The 25479-nt window shown below is 33.2% G+C and overlaps 3 protein-coding genes across 6 annotated transcripts in view; 2 read left to right on the forward strand and 1 right to left on the reverse strand.

The window, feature by feature from the left end:
* The window catches only part of LOC127943135 (protein strawberry notch homolog 2), a 296904-nt gene that overhangs the window by 198690 nt on the left and 72735 nt on the right, over window positions 1–25479 (reverse strand). The gene's annotated exons all lie outside the window — the stretch shown is intronic.
* LOC127943144 (BLOC-1-related complex subunit 8) lies at window positions 452–6603 on the forward strand. 3 transcript variants are annotated; one of them, XM_052539348.1, is made up of 6 exons: window positions 452–615; window positions 832–944; window positions 2854–2918; window positions 4066–4173; window positions 4359–4426; window positions 5452–6603. In XM_052539348.1, exons 1-5 carry the CDS (start codon window positions 579–581, stop codon window positions 4402–4404), a joined length of 369 nt encoding a protein of 122 aa, XP_052395308.1. In that variant the 5' UTR covers window positions 452–578; the 3' UTR covers window positions 4405–4426; window positions 5452–6603. The 3 variants fall into 3 exon arrangements, with proteins under 3 accessions (XP_052395308.1, XP_052395307.1, XP_052395309.1); XM_052539347.1 differs by lacking the exon at window positions 4359–4426; XM_052539349.1 differs by lacking the exon at window positions 4359–4426 and having other exon boundaries at window positions 516–667.
* On the forward strand, window positions 11639–24514 carry LOC127943139 (myocyte-specific enhancer factor 2B-like). Of its 2 annotated transcripts, none has more exons than XM_052539341.1 (9): window positions 11639–11807; window positions 15967–16057; window positions 16751–16954; window positions 17841–17963; window positions 18045–18225; window positions 21962–22107; window positions 22316–22412; window positions 22545–22647; window positions 22811–24514. In XM_052539341.1, exons 2-9 carry the CDS (start codon window positions 16004–16006, stop codon window positions 23139–23141), a joined length of 1239 nt encoding a protein of 412 aa, XP_052395301.1. In that variant the 5' UTR covers window positions 11639–11807; window positions 15967–16003; the 3' UTR covers window positions 23142–24514. The 2 variants fall into 2 exon arrangements, with proteins under 2 accessions (XP_052395301.1, XP_052395300.1); XM_052539340.1 differs by having other exon boundaries at window positions 11648–11807; window positions 21962–22125.

The following is a 25479-nucleotide window of genomic DNA, read 5'->3' on the forward strand; positions in this document are numbered from 1 at the left end:
TGGCTGGGAAAGAGTATTTCATTGGTTGAATCTGATCATTACACCCCATTCATCTAATTTTATTTATTCATTTTTGTTGTCTTTTTCAATAGTCCATAACAGTCCCATCAGCTTCCTAAATAGTTAAATATTTGGGTGAACAATAATATATATATATATATATATATATATATATATATATATATATATATATATATATATATATATATATATATATATATATTAAGTAGACTTAAAAATAATAATAATAATTTCAATATGATCATTACAGTCATGAACGACTCTGTATTTTGAACGAATCGTTAAATGACTCGTTACCTGTCTATGGTAAACCCTGTCTATGGTAAACATCTGCAGAACGGGCCACTGAACGATTCAGTGAACTAATCTTACTGGTGAACCGATTCAAAGTATTCGAGTCACTGAGATGAATCGTAATGGCATGAACAAGTGGCTAGGAACTACTTATTGGCCAAGTGTTTTCCTTCGGATGATGTTTTGGGAGCAATCGTAGGGGAACAGCTACGCTTTCATAAGGAATTGTCTACATTTATATCACTCATTAATATTTAATAAAGATGGAGGACCAAGAAATGCAATTGAAAGTAAAAAGAGGTAACGTTACCATGGATAGATTGAGAGTTTTCATGTCTATAATCAACAACGAGTGAGTGTACTTGTGTATGCACGGTCTTGAACATTTAATTTAACGTTATATTACTGAATTATTAGACGCGTGTGTCGATAATAGTCTGATTTGAGATTACACATCATTTGTTATGCACCTGATGAAAAGACACTGATCACGTGTTTTGTTTATTTCTGCAACAGTGAGTGATAAATTCACCGAGAGCATGTATGTGTTGGCCAATGAGCCGTCGATAGCGCTTTACAGGTTACAAGAGCACGTGAGGAGATCGCTGCCAGAGCTCGTACAACACAAGGTGCGGTATTTTAATGTGTTTCATTTATATTGCCCAGCCTGTAGTACAGGAATACAGACAGTATAATTGCCTAAACACTGTTATGTTGATTTTTTTAAGATATTTGCCTGAATAATTAACATTTGAGTTGCCATGTTAGAATTCTACTTTACATTATAATCTGTAAATTATCAAATAAATACTATTTTTTTTTTGCTGGAAAACAGTGTTATACTGTGTAATATATTACTGAGTTATTATTTCATGTTGAAAGCAACTGTTAAAAACTAATCTTTTTTAAATAACCTTCACTTACAACATTTGAGTTGCCATACTAGAATCCTACTTTACATTATAATCTGTGAATTATCAAATAAATACTTTTCCTGGAAAACAATGTTATAGGCTACTGTGTTATATATTACTGAGTTATTATTTCATGTTGAAAGCAACTGTTAAAAACTAATCTTTTTAAAATAGCCTTCACTTTCTATTATGACTTAAGCTTTTTAATAAGGTGATATTTTTTTCTGTTTTAAGTTATGTCATGTTTTATTGTTATTTATTGTATTTTAAGTTTTATCGATTTGTGTATGATAAAAGCACATTATAAATAAAATGTGTTATAATCACATTAACAAGACTAAAAAGATTAGTTCACCCCCATGTCGTCCCAAGATTTTCTTGTCTTACTTTCTTCATTTGCAAAGAAATTAGGTTTTTGAGGAAAACATTCCAGGATTTTTCTCCATTTAATGGACTTCAGTGGTAGCCAATGGGTTGAAGGTTTCAATGCAGCTTCAAAAGGCTCTATACAGGAATCTTACCTAATCTTATCTTTAAAAAAATAATTATTATTTTTTATATATAATCAATTTTTAACCACAAATGCTCATCTTGCTCTAGCTCGACTTCATACATTACATAGTCATGTAGTTACGTAGGCTGAAGTACCAACCCAGTGTTTACAAAGCAAACGTGCAAAGAATGTAAAATGCCCTGTACAAAAAATGTCAAACAAAGATGATAAATGATTTTGAAGTCTGAGGGGAAAATGAGACTTGAGTTTTCTGCTCAACTCTACCTTTTTGAACTGTAGTACAGTGGCGAAGAGCTAACCACATGTGACCTTTCCAACATTACATAATGCGAGAATTAGGGATGCACGATAATATCGGCACAATATCGGTATCGGCCGATAAAAGCTTAAAATGACCATCATCGGTATCGGCCGATATGAATATTTCTGCCGATGAGCCAAACCGATATTCTCCAAGTGAAATAATTGACCTGTTTTTCAGATGTGAATGTCTGTCTACATTTGTAAAATAATAAATTTATGGTAGAATCAGTACAGAAGAGATACATGGATTTCTCTTCAGTAAAATTAAAGTTTAAATATATCAGTATATATATTTGTAAATATATCAGTATATATTTGTATATATATCGATATCGGTATCGGCATCGGCCAAAATTATTTAGAAAATATCGGCATATCGAATATCGGCCAAAATCCAATATCGTGCATCCCTAGCGAGAATTTGCGGACACACATCACAGAGCTAGTGCAAGCTAGTGCATTTGTGGTTTAAAATTATGTAACTTTTTATATATATATATATATATATATATATATATATATATATATATATATATATATATATATATATATATATATTAGTTTTTAAAGTAATTACTGATCGTTTGGCTAGATAAAGACCCTTATTTCTTGGCTTGGATCGTGTACAGCCCTTTTAAAATACATTGAAACAATTTGCCATTTGGACCTTCAACCCATTGGCCCCCACTGAAATCCATTATATGAAGAAAAATCCTGGAATTTTTGTTCTTTGCGTATAATAATCAAACTATATATTGGTTGTTATTATATTAGCAAGTTGACTGAAGTGTCATGATGAATTTGTAGACAGACATGCAGAGTTGGGAGGAACAAAGTCAGGGAGCAATCTACACTGTTGAATATGCATGCAGGTAAGATATGCATTACATAAATTAATGATTTATATCAGTGGTTTTCAACCTGTGGTCCAGGGCCCCCTAGTGGGTCGCGGTGGTATTGTAGGTGGGCCGCCAATTATTTTCTGTTCATTTCCAGTCCATTCTAGGACTGTGCGATTAAAATAAATCGTCATAAAATCACGATTTGACTGTGCACGATTTATAGCACGATTTTCCACGATCCAATCAGAATGGATTGCGCCTAGCGCGAGAACAGAACGGACTGGGCATATGCTTAACTTCAGGTTCACACTCTGTCTGTGATGCGCCTTTTTTCCGAGCCCATGTTAACAGATCAGAGCGTTCACACTGCACGCGGTAAAAGGCTAGAAATAAAAACGTGCTAAAATAATTAATATCTAACACATGAGCATAGAGAGAATTATGAGTGCGCAGGACGCAGTTTAAGTGAGAGGAGACACGTTTTAAGAGCGCACACATTGAGCAAACACATCTGGTTTTATGACAGAGCAAAGTAAATCTGCGTGCAAACAGAGAGATTCGCACTCGTGCATTATTTTAATGTGCTTTCGCGTTATATTTATGCACTCTCGCTGCTGACCGCATACACATACTGTATACACACTGCAAACACCTGAGGCACCGCTTCAATTAATGAGCTCTATGAACAATGCACGGCAAAAAAGAAAAAAAAAAGTCCCTGTACACGGGGTCTATACAAGTCTATACACTTTGTTACATCTTTACTATAGTGATAATTTAGACTTACTGTATGTCTGTTCTAGAGATGTTACAACTTTTTAATAAAGCTCTATTTGGTTTTCTTTTGGAAATATGTTTCAAATTCATCCTGAATGTATTATGACTATAAAAGCATATCGGTGTGTGTCACAATCGCAAAATTGATCAAAGAAATCGCGATAGTTTTTTTTTTTTGTCCATATCGCACAGCCATAGTTCATTGAATAAATAAAGTGAACAATCTAGCTTCTGAGTACTTAGTTATTAACCTATCAATTGCGGGGTCATTTAATTTTTTTGCAGTGGGCCGCGCAAACATATGTGTTTGGTTGTGTGAGCCGCGAGTTGAAAAAGGTTGGGAACCACTGATTTATATTATGTAGTATTGTATTTAATGTGCTTCATGTCTGTTTTTCAGTGCGGTGAAAAGCATGACAAATAGTAGTCTCTATTTCAAGAACATAGACGGTCTGCTCAGGCAAGCCATTTCACTGAAGGAACAGATCGGCAGCTCGCAGGGTCGAAGGTTCTTGTCACTATCCATTTTTAATGCTATTAAATTGCATTTACATTATTATTACTATTTTTAGTTTTGTCTTATTCATCTTTTAGTGTTTAATGTAAATGTGGCTTACTGTAATTTTTCTTTGCTCGTTTGCTTCACTTTTAATTTGCTCACTTTTTCTGTTTTAAACATACATGTCACTTCAGTGCTGTGACCGATACACCCACACACACTTCAGTCACACCACCTTGACTCGTGGATATCTTTCTCCAAGGTTAGTTTTGCTTCATTTTTGCTTCTTTCTACACCTGCTTCATGTACGTAAGTTCCATATAAAACATTTTGTACCATTATATCAATTCAATTCGGCTTCTCCCACACTTTTATTTTGTTATTATGTGGAATGTCATTTAAAAATTTCATTTTTCATCGCAACTTTTAAAGTTGTATTTTTCTGTATCTATCGTTTACTGCAGTCTTTTCAATAGACAAAACATAAACATGTCTTTTTTTTTTTTAAGAAAAAGCTACATAACAGCTACATAATTTTCAAGTATTTCAGTAGTAATTTCACAATATTATTTAACCTTTTTTTTCAGTTAATGTTCTAACACCTGTAAGTTGATATTGGGTGTACAAAAGCATTTTTTTAATATACATATTTTGTTATAAATGTCATAAATAATTTGCCTGACTTCTAAGAGAATAGTGTACAGACACAGCATTTATAAGAAGATAAATATCTTATGCAGACCAAGGCTACATTTAATTGATTACAAATACAGTAATATTGCTAAACATTATTACAATTTAAAATAACTTTTTTTGTATTTTAATGTATTTAAAAAAAGTAATTTATTCCTGTGATGGCAAAATGTAATCTTAAGCAACCATAACTCCAGTCTTCAGTGTCACATTTTAATATATAATATACATTTTAATAATATTTCACTATATTACTGTTTTTGGAATGTTTTTTAGAGACTTATTCTGAACTTTTGGCACAAGTGTGTTTGTTTGTATATTATGCACATTAAATATACACATATACTGTATTATATAATGCCCAACTTGACACCAAATTAGATGTGTTACCATTCAAACTAAAGTTGAATTCTTGATTGTGGTTTTACGAGAAAGTACAGATCTCATCTCACTGTTGACCCCGTTCCAGGGTTTGATCTGTGCTCGAAACAAAGTCAAGGAGCATGGCTGTGAAGAAAAAACAAAAAATAAATATTTATGTCAAACCATTACCTGCTATGACTGATAAATTGTTTTTTTTTTGTTTTTTTACAGAAAAAGAGCTTTGGATCCTGGCATGCTTAAGGATGGAGGAGAAAAGCATAGCTCTGGGATATAAACTGATGAAGACCTGAACGATATACTTTATTCAATTGGTGTCACCACTTCTGATTGATAATGATTGCTATTTTAAAGTATTGAAGCCCATTTCCACATCCAATGTTAAAAAAGAAAAAGAAAAAAAGAAATTCATATTGTGAGATAAAGTCACTATTGGGAGATATAAAGTTGAAGCCTGGACCAAAAAAACAATCATAAGTAGCACAGGTATATTTGTTGCAATACCAAAAAAAATATTTTATGGGTCAAAATCATTGGTTTTTCTTTTAATTAATTAATATTAAGTAAAGATCATGTTCCATTAAGATATTTTGTGCATTTTCTATTATAAGAATATCAAAAATGTATTATCATTAATGATATGCATTGCTAAGGACTTCATTTGGACAACTGTAAATGCGGTTTTCTTAATATTTAGATTTTTTTTTGCACTCTCAGATCACAGATATTCAAATAGTTGTATCTCGGGCAAAAATTGTCCCATCATTACAAACCATACATCAATGGAAAAAGGTTATTTATTCGACTTTCAGATCTCACGTTCATAAAATTGACCCTTATGACTTTTTTTGGTCCATGGTTACCTATTGCAATTGCAAGACTTAGTGTAACTTTGTAATATGAAGTTATGTTATAAAATGTAAATACGCAAATAGTAAATTTAACATTTCAATTAGGGAAAAAAATTGCAACTCCAATAAAAAATTTTTATTGTGAAGTTTAATGTCACACTGCAATATACAAAGTCACATTATGAGATATAAATTCAAAATTTAAGGCACAATTGCAAGAAATAAAGTCACGATGACCACTTTTTTTCTTTATTCTGAGGCAGAAATGGGCTTCCATAATAAATAGCCATAAGTAAAAAAAAAAAAAAAAAAAAAAAATGTTAATAAATATTTGGTGTAAAAGATGTAAGGATGAACATATGATAATTATAAGCTGCTTTAGGTGTTTTGGTTACAATTTGTTCACATTTTGAACAGTATTTAGTTGTGTAATGAGGATAATGTAACCATGTTCTGTAAATGTGTATATACTTACTCTAATGATTCAAGTTTTTAAATATAATTCATGAGATGACTTCCATGTGTTTTTTGTGTAGCACTTAACAACTAAGTAAACTGAAACTCTCAAGGCAAAACAACCCTGCTATCCAATAGAAACCAGTCGGCCCTTTGGATATAAGCAAAAAACTGAGATAAATGTTTCTTATATGGACTAGATGCAAGGTCTCAATTTGCAAAACAAACACTGATTTCAAAGACCTACTAGAATTGGCAACATCACGCTCTTCTTTGAATTCGAAATCATTTCAAATGTTTAAACCTGGTTTATATCCAAAGTCCTGGAGGTCAAAATAAAATTCAAAGTCCAGTAAATGTCAATAACCTTTGATATACAGCGTGACCCCAACAAACTTATTCGAATGCATTGTTTCATAACTTTTCTCTCAGTGAGTTTTAGTGGATGAAGACATGTTCCTCAAGTTCTCCAGGTGTGATTCATTACATTTACTACAAATATGTTCCACTGACAACCAAAAACTAAAATAGTTTTACAACTATTTGAAACACAAACTCTTTTTTTGATGAATGTTCTTCTAGAAAGTGTATCTTTCTTTCAAATAAATGCCACTCATTTGGTTGGAGGTTCCGATTAAGTGTCCACAGAAGTAAGTTGCTCCGTCCGTACCTTTGTGTGTCTGGTTCTCCTCGGTTTATTTCAGCAGCGAGAGATAGCTGTGAAGCAAACACACAACAACTGAGCCCAAGTTGAGTGTCAGAGACGAGGCTGAGAGGACCGGAGAAACGGACATTAACACAGCTGTGACCTCATTCGACCCGAGAATAGGCGAATCCTTTCTAACAGCCTCTTGTGTTTGGAGCTGGAAGAGTAAAATGACGGACAACAGGGACATTATTGCGGATAAAATCCCTAAAAACGCAAGTACCACAAGAGAACGCTGACTGTAGGAATGCGTCATGTCCGACAGTGAATAATGTCCGATTTACCACATAAACAAACAGTAGTCCATCAAAAAAATGACGTTTTATACTTTCTCACTGTTTTCTGATTGCGGGTTTCTTGACGAGGAAAACAAACGGCGCGCGAGAGGCTGATGTGGAATGCGCGTGCTCTCGCGCCGCTGACGTCCAGTCAGAGCATGTGATCCACTTTAAATCCCCAGACTAAAAATTTTTTTTTTTTTTCATTGAACAATGGAGATCTCATCTGGATTTATTTGCCCAGGCAATGCAGCATCATACTCGTCATGTACCTGTTAAGTTTCAAACATTGTGCAGAGTAGTACAAACTAGAAAAAGGAGGGATATAAGAATAGTAAAGGAATATTAAAAATGAGTATTGCATGTTGTAGCTACATGCAATACATAGGCTTAATCATAGGCCTGTCACAAAAACACACTAAAACAACGTCATGCAAGGACTTTCTGTTTTTATTTGCTTAATGCTTCGATGTTTTTTATTCTTTAACTAACAATTTCAGGAATGAGCTTGCTAGAATGCTAGAAAGGTGCGTTTCAGTGGCTTTGATTAAAATGGGCCTATTTGCATGATAGCCTAGATCATTAATAACATTGCAATATTCATACCCTGATAGCACTCACAGAGATTTCAAATAAACCTTTAGAAGATGTCTTTAAGATGTTAATGATTTAGAATGTATCTAAAACTGACATCCTAAAGATGTGTATGCTATCTAGGTGTATCCCCTTATGAAACAAAAATATATTGCAGTATATTGGAAAATATCATGTAATATATTAGGCATATATTCTTATATATATTTATTTTTTCCAATATATTGCAATATATTGAAAGCGGCAATCATTTGTATATTTTGCAATATATTATATAACATATGTATCATCAATATATTATTAAATGTATTCAAATATATAAAATATTAGAAAATAAAAAGGGAAAATAATATATTACAATATAACACAATATATTTTAAGAAATATATGTGTATATATTTTTTCCTTTCGTAAGGGTCATCCAAAATAAATATGTATTAATAAGAATTATTCCTTTGCACCAAAATTAAAGTAGGCTATATTCAACAAGAAAGATTAGATTTGGAAGAAGGGACCAGGGTTTGAGAGCACTAATGTAAGAGACTCATCAACAGCATTTTTACAGTGTTTTGTAAGTGGTGCAATCTTAAAACTGATAAAGCTTTACTTCGGTTGCCTTAGAGACTAGTATTGCATTCTGGAGAGCTCTTAGTTAAGGCAATGGAAAGCTTTTTGAAAAATACAACTAGTGTTTGATTATAAATTTCTCTGAACTATGTGACATTGTATACAAGCAATATCCTGATCAAAAGAGAAAAAATATCTTCAGGTGCAAAAGCAGTGCTGATAATATAAAGAGCATTAATCCTATTGTAGGCCTTTATTAGGAGCATTTTATTTATGAATATATATATATATATATATATATATATATATATATATATATATATATATATATATATATATATATATATATATATATATATATATATAAATGTCATAAGCATTGTATTTAGACATATTTACATAAAGGTAACTATTGCTTGTTACCTTAACCCTGAATGTGCAGGTGGGTTTTTTTCTTTTCTTTTCTTTTTTTTTCTTTTTCTTTTCTCAAGAACTCAAGGTCTGCCGCTGTGCTGAACGTGATAAGCCTGACACTAAAAAAACATCGGCTGAAAAATCGCCTAAACATGAACGCTGACCAGAGAGGCTATTTCTGAAACCGAGAGACTCACCACATGTACAAAACCTTCAGGCCAATGATGTTGTCAAAAGCAGAAGTGAGAAGTTTCAGGGAAAAAAAAAAAAAGGTTGACACTTGACACTTTCCAGAGTTTCCTTTATTTGATATGAGACGTATAGTAATTATATTAACTGCTATAAATGTATTATACACACAAAGGTTCAAGGTAGAACCTGAAAACTGTTTCTCAAAAAACCTTTCAGTAAGCATTTCTTAAAATAACAGTCATTTTCTTATTATGAAGAACAATGTAATAATCTAAAGAAGCTTTAAAGAACCTTTTATGTTGTAACGGATGTTAAAGGTTCCTAATGGAACTATAAATGCCAAAAAATCTTTATCTTTAAAGAATCATTATTTAAGAGGAGAACATTTTAAACGGAGAAATTATTATAATGACAGTCTTAAAATTATGATTCTGTATCTTTATTTAACTTTCTCACCTATTGCATTTCATTATCAGATAGAGTTTTTATTTTATTTTTTATTTTTTTTGACATTTCTGTTCAGTTACCAAAGATTCTAGTATTACATTGAATTATGTAAAATAAAAATATTCAGACTTTTAAATATTAAAATAAATTAAATTAAAGAACTAACCCCTAATATAATTCTTTATGTTCTTACTAAATTATATTGAATATTCAACATGCCTTTTAAGGCAAGACACTATATAGGCAAAATTGATCAATTTGGGATTTTGGGCTGTTTTGCTTTCATAACTGTTGACAGTATTTTCCGATTTATGCATTGATAATAAGAGCAAATCTAAGAAAACCTTTAGTATGTCAACAAATTTTTATCATGTCTTTATAGTGCTTAGTTTTCACTTTTGGAAATGTATGCAAGTGCCTATTTAATTACAAAACTCCACATTTATATGCAACATTTATGAAAATTTGATATACAAAACCGTTGTTTTAATATACTGTGATGAATCAAGTGGGCGATATCTGTTAGTTAAAAGTTACATTTTTACCTTTTTCACCTCTGGCCTTATAACAAGTGTTTATGTTTGTTGTTTCCAGACTGGAGGGAATCTGAACACACTGAGATTCCTGCAGGAGGGATGCCGAGGGACTTTCAGGTGCATGACACAAAGTTGCCGATTCTTGCATCAGATGATATGCAGATTTAACTCTCAGAGGGGAACTAAAGCCACTGTGTGAGTGAGAGATATTGTTAACCCATTTACACCTTATGAAGTATTTCTCTTGTGCATCTCATTGTCACTTTTTATGGGAAGTAGTCTGTGGGTTCATAAGTCTCTGCTAAAGATAAATGACAAAAATGGAAACCAGCTAAAGTGGCCTCTGTTGAGGTGAATGAAGTTCTGTGCCGTGTATGAAATTGTGAATGTATTATTAGTTTTATGGTCATTTGAATACATATTTTGAGGCGGTAAATAATAATAATGATAGTGATTTTGAATAAAAATATATATTTAAAATTTTATGCATTTTGTTCCCGCAAATCTGTAATAAAGAAATTTAATTTTCTTCATGAACTGTAATGAAATGTACACACATTGCTATATATGTAAACAATTTATATTTGTTTATTTATTTATTTTCCCTTGAAATAGCAAGCACATTTTACAGGCCAGAAATTAGGGGTCTGTATACTCCAGTGGATAAGATTTATAAGAGTAATAGGCTACAAGTTTCATAACTTTTTTTTATGTTATTATTAAGCTTTTTAAAGACTCTAGCTTTGGACCTTAAATGCTGAAACTCCTGCCAGCACATAAAAAAAATATATTATATGTTAGTATATTGTAGGCTATTTAAACAAAATAATACATTTTTAAAAATAATAAATTAACTAATGAATTAATAAATGCCTCTTTAGCTCAGAATATTAAGGCTTTTTCAGTTGGGTTTCTTCATTTTATCCTGGATTAATATTATCATGTCTCTGTTGGGTAATTAATTTTAATTGTCGACTCAAACTGGTTTAATAGCTCTATCACGGTAATTTTCTGCGTTTAATGTGCTTAACATAAAAAAGAACAATGTTCTTAGTGTTTCTGTTTTCGCTTTTTCACTTTAGCCTATACTTCATTAAACTATAAACCGCTAATTATTTAAATGTGTATTTAAAGTATCTAAGGAGATTTGTATTCAGTGAATGACAGATCTTTAATATAATGGCGTCTTTTGCAGCCAATAAAACTTGATAAAGGCGGTTGCTAAACGCTTAAGTGAATGATTGGCGTCTCTTGCAGCCAATGGGAGCGTCTCAGGGGCGTGTCATTTTCTGCCCGGTGCTGGTGTTGTAGGAACAGCTGGAGTTGATTGGCGTCGTTTTCAGCCAATGGAAACGCTGAGGGGGCGTGGTGTTCTCCGAGTGATGCTGCTACAGTATGAACAGCTGGAGATGCGATGCTGTCAAAAGCGCCCGACGATCATCAGGTGATGTGAACTCAGCCAACTCGTCCATCCAGCTGATTCATCTTCTTTTAAAGACTCAACCGATTGGTTATTTGTCAAAACTAGGTAAGATCTTTTTTTTGGTATAAAACTGGTTAAGTTTATAGCTATAAAGTATAGTTAAATTAAATGACACATGGTCAGTGTAGCCATAACATGTTAAGTAAATTAATATTAAAATCAATTATGATGTGATTTGGGCAGTGTTTAATCTTACATGACTGACCAAGGTGTGTGTGTGTGTGTGTATGTATATATATATATATATATATATATATATATATATATATATATATATATATATATATATATATATATATATATATATATATAGTCCATCTATATATAATATAGTATTACTTAATTATAATGAAGTATTTGGATAAATAAAAATATGCATAAATACATGCATAATACATGCATACAATAAAATATAAATATAAATGGGTATTGGCCAAAAATCATAGCTCTACGTATAGTATAAATATAATAAATAATATAATTAATATATTTTTGCTATACACACACACACACACACACACACACACACACACATATATATATATATATATATATATATATATATATATATATATATATATATATATATATAAACACATTAAATAAAATATACATTTAATGGGTACCGCACAATAATATCATAGCTCTATCTACATATTAAAATAATACTGCATTAATTCTAATAATATATTAAGAATTGCAGTGATAAGAGTATTAATTATTTTTCAATTTATAAATACAAATATTCTATATTACAAACGAAGAAACAATATATATATATATATATATATTATTAGTTTGATAAATATATACAATTCAAATTTGAAGCATAGAAGATTAGGCCTTTCGTTCATTCACTAGTTCTAATCAAGCCACCATCAGTGTGTTACCTTGAGAACATGAGAAATTAATGCAGAACACATTATTTATTACACAATGTGTTGTTAACGCTTTTTGTCTCCGCGGATTTACAGGTTTAGTGCAGATGTACAGATATGTATCTTTTATTCAATATACGCACTCCCTGGGAATCAATCCCAGCTTTGCAGTTGCATGTTTTGCCACTTAAACAGTTTACAGAGGTCAATTAAAGGGTGAAATCCACCACAAAACACATATCTGTAATCTAACAGACGTTCTTACACCAGCATGTAAATTTAAGCCACTGGGGACCATGTTGCATTTTGCTAAATACAGAAACCATGCGTATTGAAATGTATCTACTCATGTGCATTTACTGCACCATAAACAGTAATGTTGTGCCTTATCATTTCGAAAGCATATGCTTTTGCTTTTGGAGATTCTTAGACCGTTTGCTCTTGTCATTTGGTATGCAAATACAAATCTTACTTGCTATTTTTGGTGCACACAGGTTTCTCATCCCCCCAAAACACGCACATACCAACCTTTAGCTTCAGCCACCAACAGCTGAACTGTCTATACTCTACAGGTGCCAGTTGCATATGGTTTTGAAAAAGTTTGGACAACTATTACCAAATAATTATATGCTCTAGTGTTCTGAAGCTCATTTATTTTCACCCCCCTGCCCAAACAGCTTTGACTGGTCTTGACAAAGGTGTTTGTTGTTGGAACTCTGATGGTTTTGCCCCCATGAGGGACCCAGCAATTAGTCCCCTTCGGCCCCAGAGCGAGTGCTGCGTACCATTGCCACTGTTTGTGTGTATTCTTTTCCACTGTCTGGCCTCTGGGAAAATCTCACAGGAAGCTGAATGTACACCAAAGGCAGACAGGATCCAGAGGGGCAATAGTTGCATTATTATTGCTCTTTTTTTTTTGCTGCGTGCATTAGCCAATGATGAATGTAGTTGAGCAGCATAATTAATGAACATTTTATTACTGTTTAATTTTGTGCCATCTATTTAAATTTGTTAAATATATTCGTTTTCTAAAAGATTTATTTTTGCATAAATAAAGAAAAAAATAAGTACGGGATTTTGTAAAAAGGCTGGTGGAATATATATATATATTGCACAAACACGTTTTAATATTATAAAATATATTTTATATATGTTATTTTTATGTATGTTTTTTTTGCATTCAGAATTCATATGTATTCATACGGTCTGAGTAATAACTGCCGTCATTTGTGTTTTCATATAAGTGTGAAGGTCCTTATCTCAACCTAACCATTAGTGGGGCATAAGCAGATTGATGAAAATGCACAAAATAATATAAAGATTATATTATTATACGAATTCGTGAGCAATTCAGTTTGTTGATTATTCTTTATGTTAAAAGTTCAAAACAACAACAAACTATCAATACTAACAATGCTTATAGTCGCGCTGGTTTGCGAGCAAAAGCCTTCACAAATTTGAGGAACTTTAAACTTAGCCTGTTGTTTGGTGATAGCAATCTTGTCACAAATGCTTCTCACTTCCTCACATTACATTTATATCTCATGATCAACTGCCCAACAGTGATGCAGACCACCTGTTAGGTGTGTGTGTGTGTGTGTTTTTGCAGAGAATATCATCTCTTTATATGGTTATAATGGCACAAAACAAGGATTCCTCCACTTGTCTCTGTGCCAAGGGGTGGATGTGAGGGCAATGGGCAAACATGGATCGTGGGAACAATATCACTCTCTCCGTAAACCACTGGCTTTTAGATTTTAAAAATAGATGAGGTTACACATGCCTAATATGAGAGAGATAGAGAGAGAGAGAAAGCATAGCTGAGGTCCCGGGCCTTTTACATTAGTCGTTAGCTGCTATGCTAACAGCAGGGGTCGATCTGAAAGACATTTCCCAATGGGATTGATAGCTTATACATTAGCAGAGCTACATTTATGATTGTATGTCATTAATTTATAGCCCTGTGTGAAGTTGTAAAGTCAAATGGAGCAACAATCTTAGCGTACATACTAGAGGTCTTTATTTTTTTGCTTTGTTAAATTTATTCCCTGTCGAAGAAAAAAAAAAACAGCATATGTTGGCTAAGTATGTTTTGAAACATTACTGCTGGTTTAAGCTGGTTCTTAGTTGGTCATGAGCTGGTTTAAGCTGGTCATGGTCCTAAACTTGTCCTAAACAGGAGTTAGTTGCTTAGGACCAGCGCATGACCAGCTTAAACCAGCTCAAAAGAGCTAAGGACCATCTTAAACCAGCAGCCATGCTTCAAAACATACCTAGCATATGCCGTTTATTTTCTTCAGGGTTGTGGTTCTACATCAAATGAGTGTCATTCTTGTTTAGAAACATGAGTATATTTTCTACTTCGGGTTTTTTGCTTTTTATGTGAGCTGCTAGAATCTCAATTTAGTTAATTAAATGCAGCTAACAGCTTAGCAGGTTCTAGCTACAATACTGTAACTTACAATAACTGGCAATTTAGCTTTAAAAATAGTCATTCTCGTGTGATTTCACTATAAAATGTGCATGAAAATAGCAAAGCAGATGTGCTGCGTGGAGAATTTTCTATTTTATTTGAAAACAGTCTAAAACAAAGTGTTAGCTTTAGCAACTAGCATTTGGCCAGGCTCTTTCTACAGTAGATCTGTGAAATGCATCCCTCCTGTTCTCAAACTGGTTTAAACCTTTTATATTCCAATGACTGATGACCCTCAACCTGGAAAATTTAAATAACAGGACCCCCCAAATCAACTTTTTGTGTCCATTTGGCTCATGGGAGAACAGGGGGTGGATAGGAACTTTCCCTTCATCGTATCACACTATTATTTTAAGTGCGGTTGTAACGCTAATGCTAACTTTACTCTACCTTTAAATGGAGATGACATATTTTTAACCCATGCCCTGTGGATATGTTCATGTTTGTGTTGGGATAACCCAGACTGTGGGGGTGTTAGCCTGTGCGCCCGGTCTAACTTTACTCCTGGCTGACCCTCTGGAGGGTATAAGTACACAAACGACTGTAATTCATGGTTGGGAAGTTGGTATTGGCTGAACTCATCACCCATCATGAGTGGTTCTCACTATATTTACAAAAGCAATGCATATACTGATGTTACTGCAGATAAATGAGTGGCAATGAATTGTGAACTGATGTGCACATAGATTTATGTCGCTACCAATTATAAAGTTTTATATTATTTTATTTTATGTATTTATATTATGCTGTTATTTTCTGTAAATTATTATTAAAAAAAATAATAATCAAAAGTTTATATATGAGAATGTCACACTTTCTGCTGATGAATGGCATTTTTCATTCTGTCCTTCAGCTTATTTAGGGAAAACCCGTTCCGAACACGAAACATCATGGGGCGGAAGAAAATACAGATCTCTCGGATTCTCGACCAGCGAAATAGACAGGTTTGCACTTGTTTAATTTCATATGCTGTTTCAATTCAATATGAAATGACATCAGAAAATTTTCTGTTTCTATAATATGAAATTTATGTGTGTGTGTGTGAATCTGAATATTCGGTAGGAAATAATGTAGTGCGAGTTTGATTTTAACAATTAGGATATAATTGGTGGATGTTATCCTGTTTTCTTATCAGTGATAATTATTTACATTTATTTTTAGTCGGCCCATAAAGAAAAGTTGTCTTGGAGACTAATAAAAATTATACACTTAAAAAAAAAAAAATGAAATATAAAAAAAATACCCAATATTTTTGCATAATAAAACCATAAATAATGTTTCTATTCATTTTCATTTCATGTTGTAGGTTAATCTATATATCCATATTTATTTGACAAAAAATATCTTTCTTCTCAGACCATTAGGACTAAATTATGTAATGTTTTCACACCTTCGCAATTCTTACAAAGAAATCAATGGTAGATGGTAGCTTTTGCTCTGCATCAGAATGTGATATTTTAATCCAGTGCTTAAGATCTTGAGGTGTGAAGCATGGGCTTTGGTATGAGGCAAAGAAGACATATGTCCAAAAAAAGACTCCAAAAGAAAACAGCGTGAGATCTCAAACCATAATAGCTTTGTTGCATCTATCAGAAGTTTCCGTAACAATAGTCCTGTGGTTTGTTCTCTTTTTCAAGGTGACATTTACCAAGCGCAAATTTGGTCTGATGAAAAAGGCTTATGAGCTGAGCGTGTTGTGTGACTGCGAGATCGCTCTCATCATCTTCAACAGCACGAATCGTCTTTTCCAGTACGCCAGCACCGATATGGACAAGGTCCTGTTAAAGTACACCGAATACAGTGAACCTCACGAGAGCCGTACAAACACTGACATACTGGAGGTACATGCCAAATCTCTCCCTTCTGAAATGTGCTCATATTTAGTATCTCACCAAATCAGATGAGCTTTTACTGTGCTTGATATAATTGAAACATAACTAAACAAAGTCCCACAACTAGTTTGTGATTGCAGATGAACCAGATGTTTTGCTCTGAACATCATGTAGACATGCCTGTATATTTGGAAGTATAGGACAATATATATATATATATATATATACATAATAACATAATACATACTAACATTTAAACATTTTGGATCAGTAAGACTTTGTTTGAAATAAATAGCTTTCCATTAAATTGACCAAAAGTGACACTAAAGACATTTAAAATGCCACAATTTAAACTTTCTATTAATCAAAGAGTCCCAAAGAATTAAGCACAATCTAAAAAGAAAATGTAAAATAAAATTAAGCAGCACAACTGTTTTCAACATTGATAATTTAAAAAAAATGCCATGTTTCTTGAGCAGCAAATCAGCACATTAGAATAATTTCTGAAAGATCATGGGACACTGAAGACTGTAGTAATGATGCCGAAAAATATTTTTTGCAGCACAGGAATAAATTACATTTTTAAATATATTAACATACAAAACACTTATTTAAAATAATAATAATAATAATATTTCACAATATTACTCTTTTTACTGTATTTGTGAGCCAATAAATGCAGCCGTTGGTGAACATAATAGACTTCTTTCTCTCTTTATATATATTTTTCTCATTAGAAATAATTTGTTTCATTAGAGTATCATATCATATTGAGCTGTGGTGCTCAAATGAGAGATGAAGGTTCAGTCGTGTCCTGGTCCAATTTCCTCTCCTTCACCCCAATTTCATCCCATTCTCTCCTCTTTCCCATCTTCTTTCCCTCTGAGCGCTCCAGACTTTGAGAAGGAAAGGATTGGGGTTGGATAGTTCAGAGCTTGATCATGAAGACAGTGTGACCCCGGGAACAGAGAAATACCACGATGGCATGGACCTCTCCATCACTCGCCAGCGCTATTATGTAAGTAGAATCAAAAATGAACCACACACACGTGTTTATGTGACACACTTGTTTAAAGTCACGCTGTGAATCCAATTACAGGCTCCTTCACTGCTGTCTTCAGAAGTGATGGCTGCAAGTACCGAAAATGGCTACAGCAGCTCCTCCAATCCAAACCTAGGTTCCCATCGTACTCCGTCCTACAAACCTTTGTGTAACAGGCTGGGCTCAGCTGCTTCTGTCAGCTCCAACTCCCATCCAGCTCTCATGGGACCGCACGCAGGTAAGATCCATATTGTTTAAAAAGGCCAAATATTCACAAACATGACTAGACTTATCCTTCAATGTTAAAAAAGGCTATAGTTGATATTCGTCCCCATTGAAAAATTGTATGCCTTATCAGTGCGAATGTGAATAGCAACATGAAAACTTTAACAATAAAGAAAGACGGTTATCCGAAAAATATTTCATATTTCTTCTTGTTTTGACAGTTTTTTTTAATTACATTAAAAGTTTGGCAACTCAAAGCAGACATACTGTACGTCTGCAAGTTTGTAGACAGCAGATGCTTTCCAGATCAAGAAAGACGTCTTTCTTGATCTGGAAAGCCCCTGCTGTCTACAAACATCTGACAGACGTCTTAAAGATGTCAATTTTACATACATTCTAACATCTTAAAGACTTCTAATAGACGTCTATTTGACATCTAAAAGGAAACATCCTGTAGATATATTGCAGATGAGCAAACGCTCTTAAAAATACGTCTTGCAGATGTAATCCAGACCTAGATGTCTCCAAGATGAACGTGTGCTATCAGGGTAATAACGATTGATATTCATATCAGATTAAGGGGCAAACTATGCACCTTATTTTTAGTGTAAAAACTGGCATGGGCATTTGTCATTTGAATGTGCAAGGCTTCCGGTGTCATTCTATTCCAGTTATTTATATCTTTACAAAACAGCGGGTTCTGCTGCTTGATATAGCAATGTTTTTAGTATTTAATGTATTGTGGTCATTGTAAATAAACTAGGATGTTGCTCAAAGTTTTACCATTTACTGCACATTGTTATTCTTCTAGTCATTTACTAATGAATCAGAAAATAGACAGAAAATCACAGAAAATCGCTTACTTTGGCGTTGCAAAATAAGATGGCAAACTATTTATGGGCAAGTGGAACTGGTTTAGAAATTAAACATTATATTCACAACCTAGTCAATGCACAGCAGATGGGATGCTATGCAAATTATATTGATTCATGATTCATTATTATAGGTACTGTCGCTTTCCTTTTTTGCCTGCCAACTTTTTTCAGTTTGCGGTTTAGTTGTGGCTTCAAACTTATTCCACTGTGATTAAAAAATATGGAAGGCCGATGGGGTCAAAAGTCTTTGGCCCCAATATGGCCGTGTCTACATGCACTGTTCGTCCACGTTAAAACAGAATTATGGCCGTGTTAACACGTCAGTATTTGTCTGTATTTCTTTAGTATGTGTAAAGACGAACAATTTTACTATGTTTAGAAAACTAATTTGAGCATATCTCTCAACACGCACATTCTGGATGTGTTTGAGCATGTAATGATTTTAAAGTAGATTTACCTCTTGATTTATCCCTCATGAGGAAATATAACGTGTGATGTTTGCATACAGTGCATGCAGTTAACTATTACAACATTCTCCATGAATAAACATGAATGATGTTTGTGAAAGTATATATACCAGTGTACCCACGCATTACATAAGCAAAGAGAGTCTCAAACACAGCAATTTCATTGGCTGCTGTGCAAGATGTCATGCTGATGTGGACAAACAGTGCATTTTGACGCGGTCAGATTTCATGCGTTCGGTTCAAAGAATTTTGACCCTGTTCACCTTCCATATTGCAAACGCATAAATCCGCACAGACTAATGAAGAAATTATGTCGTTTCCTGGGAAATCCTTCTCTGGAATATTAATAATAATTATAGGCCATAGTGATTTTTTTGGGGTGAGCCAAAAACATGTACTTTATGATGTAGTTGCTCATTATTAAATTTTGTCAACTGTGTACAAATACTGTACTTAACTACAAAAATGCTGTATATGCACCATACAAACTTTTTTTATATTGCACAAGTGTTTTGTGGAGACCAACCACTAAAACTGTTTACCGTATTGTACTTATTATAGTCATTATCGGATGGGGTTACACAGAGAGGCAATGGGGAACGCTCCCCGAGTAGAGTATTTTAGTATTTGCACACAGGAAGGTCTCATATGTGAAACAGCCCACCCTCTCAACCACGCACACATACAAACACACATATGAAACCGTAGCTGAAGACAGAGCTGTGGTTTCTGAGCAGAATGTCACACCTGCTGGACTTTTTGAAGCTGTGTCTCTTTATCTCCATATTGCTATTAGTAGTGCTATATGGGATTATTCTATTCAACGCGACCTGTGCTCAGAATCCAGCGCTATAGAAGCAAGCTAAAGAGCCACATGCATCAGAATGCAGCTACTGATTGTGAGAGTGGTCTTGAAAAGGAATAGAAATAGTTTAATATAGTTGTAGACATCCAGGTTTTTTGAAGTGTGAGGATGTTGTGTCAATGATTTCTGCTTTTATGATTTTATTGATTTATAACAATTTATATTTACATAATTTATTTTTCTTGGTCCAATTTTTCTTTTTTTTTAAACCATGCTTTCATTTATTTTGTGTACTTTTCAAACATATTTCTATTTATTTATTTATAAAATTTGTATTTATTTATTAACATACATGAAAACATTTATTTATTCAGAAAAAATACATTCGTCAATGAAAAATATTATTATATTTTAAAAACTATGATAAACTACATGAAGAATGACAATAAATAATTCATCTCAGTTTTTTTTTCAAAGGCGTATTTGAGAACTTGACATGAAATTTGAGTTGTGATGAAAAATGAGATGCTATTTATTTATTATTTTATTAATTAATTGTTTATTATTTATATGAATATATATTTAATTATAGCTATTATTTATTGATATATATAATACACAATATTATTCAATTTAAAAAATAAAATTTTTTTTTAGTTTGCATAAAGAGTGAAATTATTCATAAAAAAATTTGAGATAAACTTTTTTTTTTAAAGCCTGTCTATCAGTTAATTTTTTAAAAATAAAGATAATTTTTCTTGGTCAAATGTCAAGATTTTTCTTTTTTTAACCATGCTTTCATTCATTTTGTGTACTTTTCAAACATATTTCAATTTATTTATTTATAAAATATGTATTTATTTATTAACATAAATTAAAAAATTATTTATTCAGAAAAAAAATACATTCTGCAATGATAAAGATTATTATATTTTAAAAACTATGATAAACCAGATGAAGAGTCTCAGTATTTTTAACTTGACATGAAATATAATGAAAAATGAGATGCTATTTACTTATTATTTAATTTATGAATTGTTTATTATTTATATGAATATATATTTATTTACAGCTATTATTTATTGATAAAAAAATATTATTATTTTTTTACAATTTTTAAAAATTTAGTTTGGATAAGGAATGGAATAATTATTTAATCAATGTTTATTAAAATAAAAATATAGATATATTAAGAAATCTGTGTCACTAAAGAGACTGAAATTAAATATAAAATACAATGTGTTAAGAAAACAAGAAAGTCAAGTAAAATGTCACTTGACAAGCTTTTTTTTTTTACCCCATTTCATGTAATTTCATGAAATTATGCAGAATGTTATAAATGTCATTTAATTGTGTGCATTAAGGATGCATAAAATGCTTCCTTTGAAAGAGCCTCGTCAAGACATTCAGAGCCATCACACGATGACAAGTTCACATCTATCAGCAAAATGTTCCATACAGGTGTCAAGCCTAGATAGTGAATAAACACTGTCTGAGAAGGAAAGCTTCTCCTTTCAGTGAGCGACAGAGAGAGTGGGAGAGAGAAACTGAAAGAATCATATTAACCACATCTTGTTTTTCACTTCCCATATGACTGTGAAGGTCTGGGCTATTCGATGTTCTCCCATGGCAACCTGAGCAGGGCTTTGGAGATGAAGACTCCGCCCCCTCTGAATATGACCAGTGATGGACGACGTCTTGATGCTCACAGCGGACTGTGTGGGACCCGCAGCAGTTTGGCCAATGCTGTGAGAGAGTCTACAAAAGTACTCATTTATACACTGAAACGTCTCTTTTGTCACAATTTCTCATTTTTATTCTATAGATATCTCATAATGTAATATTGTATTCATTTATATTGTCATATAAATATAATATAACATTATGCTATTGATATGTATGATATTAATCTTTTTGTGGTTATTTCAGTTTTCTTTTCCTTTGGTCCCCATCTAGAGAGCCCTCTATCAGAGTATGAATGCTGGGGGCCACATGATGGCGATGGGGAAGACAGGCTTACTGGGACACAGTCTGGGCAGCTACGGGGCCTCAGGTGGGGGCCCAGTCTTTATTCAGAGCACTTTCTTTTAGAAAAACTGCCATGCGACAGTATGCATGTTACACATTTTGAGTACTGTTCTAAAAAACCCTAAAAGGAAGTGCTAACATTCCGTTTCTGTTTTAGAATACAGCCACCCCAGTTACACTATGGGATTTCAGCGCAGTTCTATGAATACCTGGCAACATTTGTCTCATCAGGACGCCCACCAGTCCATGATCAACCCCGGGTCAGACATTTTTTAAATTACCATACATATATTAATCATACAATAAAGCCTATTATATTATATTATGTATATATTTATGTATGATTTACTAATTTACTAATTATTTATAACTGTTTCTGACACTCAAATGTCTTGCACATCATGTTCATGTCACTGTCCACAGGATGGCATCAGGAGGAATATGCTCCTACTCATCCCAGGGCTCCTCCCCTTCCTCGCCACCACACCCCTCTCTGAGCATCAAATCAGAGCGCGCCTCTCCTGAGCGCATGCTCTCGGCCACGCCCCCCAGCCATCACATGCTGCAGCACTCACCGATGGAGGAGCCCAAAGTTACCAGCTGCCCTCCGTCAGAGGAATACACAGCTATGGAGAGGGACGAGATACAGAAGAGCAGTTACTCCGGCCAGCATGGCCCAAACAGAGAGTCCGGAGAGGGGAAAAGCCACCAACCTCTGAAGCAACCTGACGGCAGTAATGGATGGATAAGATAATTACCACAACCGGTTCTTTAAATGTCTTAAAGGAATAGTTCACCCCAAAATTTACATTTGCTAAAAATGCACTCAACCTCAGGCAATCCGATGTCTAGAGAAGTTTGTTTCTACATCAGATTTGGAGAAATGGATGCTCTGCAGTGAATGGGTGCCGTCAGAAAGAGAGTCCAAACAGCTGATAAAAACATCAGAATAATCGTGCTAATTCACACGAGTCAAGTCCATCAATTAAAATCTTGTGAAATGAAAAGCTGCTTGTTTAAAAAATAATAAATAAATAAATAAAACGATGCTTCTTGCCAAAATATTAATCCATAATACACTGTTGTCCTATCTCTTCATAATCCACCAACATATATGTTTACAACTGCTTTGGACTGTTTTCAGTTGTAAGCTGTGCTTGATCTGTGCACATTTCTCTCCTGATTCGGATGAGACAATGGTGGAGAGTGCAATATTATGGTTCTCGTATTTTAGCTAGAAGCAATGGTTTGAAATCAAAAACTTCTTGATGTTTATTTGTTACTAGAAATATGCAGCTTTTCACTTTACAAGATATTAATTGATAGACTGGACACGTGTTGCTTGAGGATCATTGTGATGTTTTTATCAGCTGTTTGGACTCTCATTCTGACGGCACCCATTCACTGCAGAGGATCCATTGGTGAGCAAGTGATGTAATGCTGCATTATCTGTTCTGATGAAGCGAGGCCGAAGGGTCAGTACATTTTCAGCTCATTTTCATTTAAATTGTATTCCTTGAAATTGTTTAGATTTTTATTTATTTTTTTGAGATGGCATCTGTTTTTTGTTTTCAAAAAGAAACATGCATCATATTTCTCATTGATGTTAAATTCCTCAAGCTTAAGAAATACATAAACACAAATCCAAAGTTTTTATTAATCAGTTTTAGTATTTTAGTAATACTATCAAGTCACCAGAGCAGCATTCAAATTAAAGCTGAGCCTGTTTAGAAATGTGATTCCTGTTTTTTCTCACATAGTGTAAATTACTGTAAACAGTCATAAATGATTTTCATGTAAATGATCTTCACTCAGGACAGACTGCTTTTCTACTTTTAAACCAAAGGGTTTTTAATGAGAAAAAAAGGAAAAAGCAATTGTCTTGATAATAAGTCAAATGGATTAGCATAATTTCTGCCATATATTACCTATATTTTATTTTCTTTGCTTGCTTGACATCAGTTTGTGTGAATGATGCATACCATCATGTACCTTCCTGAAGTATTGTCAGTTGAAGTTTGTTATAATGGCCACAAGAGTGCGGCACATAAACATATCAGGCATCTGAATGCTTCTTGATGACATGACACATTGTAGCCTAACCTTTATTTTATAATTAATAAATAATCGCATTTGTAAACCTTGAGTAGTATGTCATACATTGTTAAAGCATATTGGTGTATATGTATACATTACTTAAATCAATGGTTCTCAACCATGCACTCGAGATGGCTTCAGCGAGTTTTTAATTATTTACTTAAATAATGACAAAATATAATGACTTTAAATTATTAAAATAGACAGTAGTTTTGATAGAATAATTCAACTTTAACACAATACTAAAACACAGTAATTTTATGTTAGTGTATCAGCACGACTGGAGTGCTACGTACGTTAACCAATCAGCATTTGTTATATTAGGTTTTTTCTTATTGAGGCAATGGGAAGTATAAATAAATAGCAACCATTTTAATTAGGTCTTATAATACATTTTGGTTTACATGGTTTGTGGGTAACGTTACTTTGAAGTACCAAGTCGACGGATATTAGCAATTTAGTGTCTATCGAAGTACAGGTAAGATTATATTAAACTTGACATAAATGAAAACGAGTTTGTGAGGTACATTCAACATTTTGCGATTTTTCATAAAACTTTTAAATTTCACTACGTTTTACAGAATTATTCAGTTTGAAATACGTAATTTTAAAGTCAAGGTATTTTTTATGTTTAATCAGTAACGAAGTCAAAGTAGCCTAACGTATTAAACGGCCTTCTAACGGACGTTTATTCTCGTTTTCAAATTAAACATGGCGGGAAAGTATACCTTCTGAAAACCATGGTGTTAGGGCATGCACGTTTTTTCCTTTTTAGAGTAATGTTGAAAGACATAAATCCTTAATAGTTTGACATTTGAATAACAATAAATGACCATCATCTTGAGCTTTTTTTAAATAGACAGAATGAGATCAGATATTCAAGCAGATCTTGAGTCTGTCAGTTCACTCCTGTTACTATGTACAATACTGATTATAATACAATGATAATATGAACACTTCTGCTGTGTCTACACACAGTTTTATTCAAAAGCCCA

This window comes from Carassius gibelio, chromosome A22 (genome assembly GCF_023724105.1).
Source record: "Carassius gibelio isolate Cgi1373 ecotype wild population from Czech Republic chromosome A22, carGib1.2-hapl.c, whole genome shotgun sequence".
In the NCBI taxonomy this organism is placed as follows: domain Eukaryota; kingdom Metazoa; phylum Chordata; class Actinopteri; order Cypriniformes; family Cyprinidae; genus Carassius; species Carassius gibelio.

Bases quoted from the DNA above. Each gene is read 5' to 3' on its own strand.
- LOC127943144 (XM_052539347.1), top strand. From the start codon at position 579: ATGGAGGACCAAGAAATGCAATTGAAAGTAAAAAGAG. The intron at 616-831 runs GTAACGTTACCA...TTTCTGCAACAG, and splicing joins GCAATTGAAAGTAAAAAGAG to TGAGTGATAAATTCACCGAG. The intron at 945-2,853 runs GTGCGGTATTTT...ATGAATTTGTAG, and splicing joins CAGAGCTCGTACAACACAAG to ACAGACATGCAGAGTTGGGA.
- LOC127943139 (XM_052539340.1), top strand. From the start codon at position 16,004: ATGGGGCGGAAGAAAATACAGATCTCTCGGATTCTCGACCAGCGAAAT. The intron at 16,955-17,840 runs GTACATGCCAAA...TGAGCGCTCCAG, and splicing joins CAAACACTGACATACTGGAG to ACTTTGAGAAGGAAAGGATT. The intron at 22,126-22,315 runs GTACTCATTTAT...GTCCCCATCTAG, and splicing joins CTGTGAGAGAGTCTACAAAA to AGAGCCCTCTATCAGAGTAT.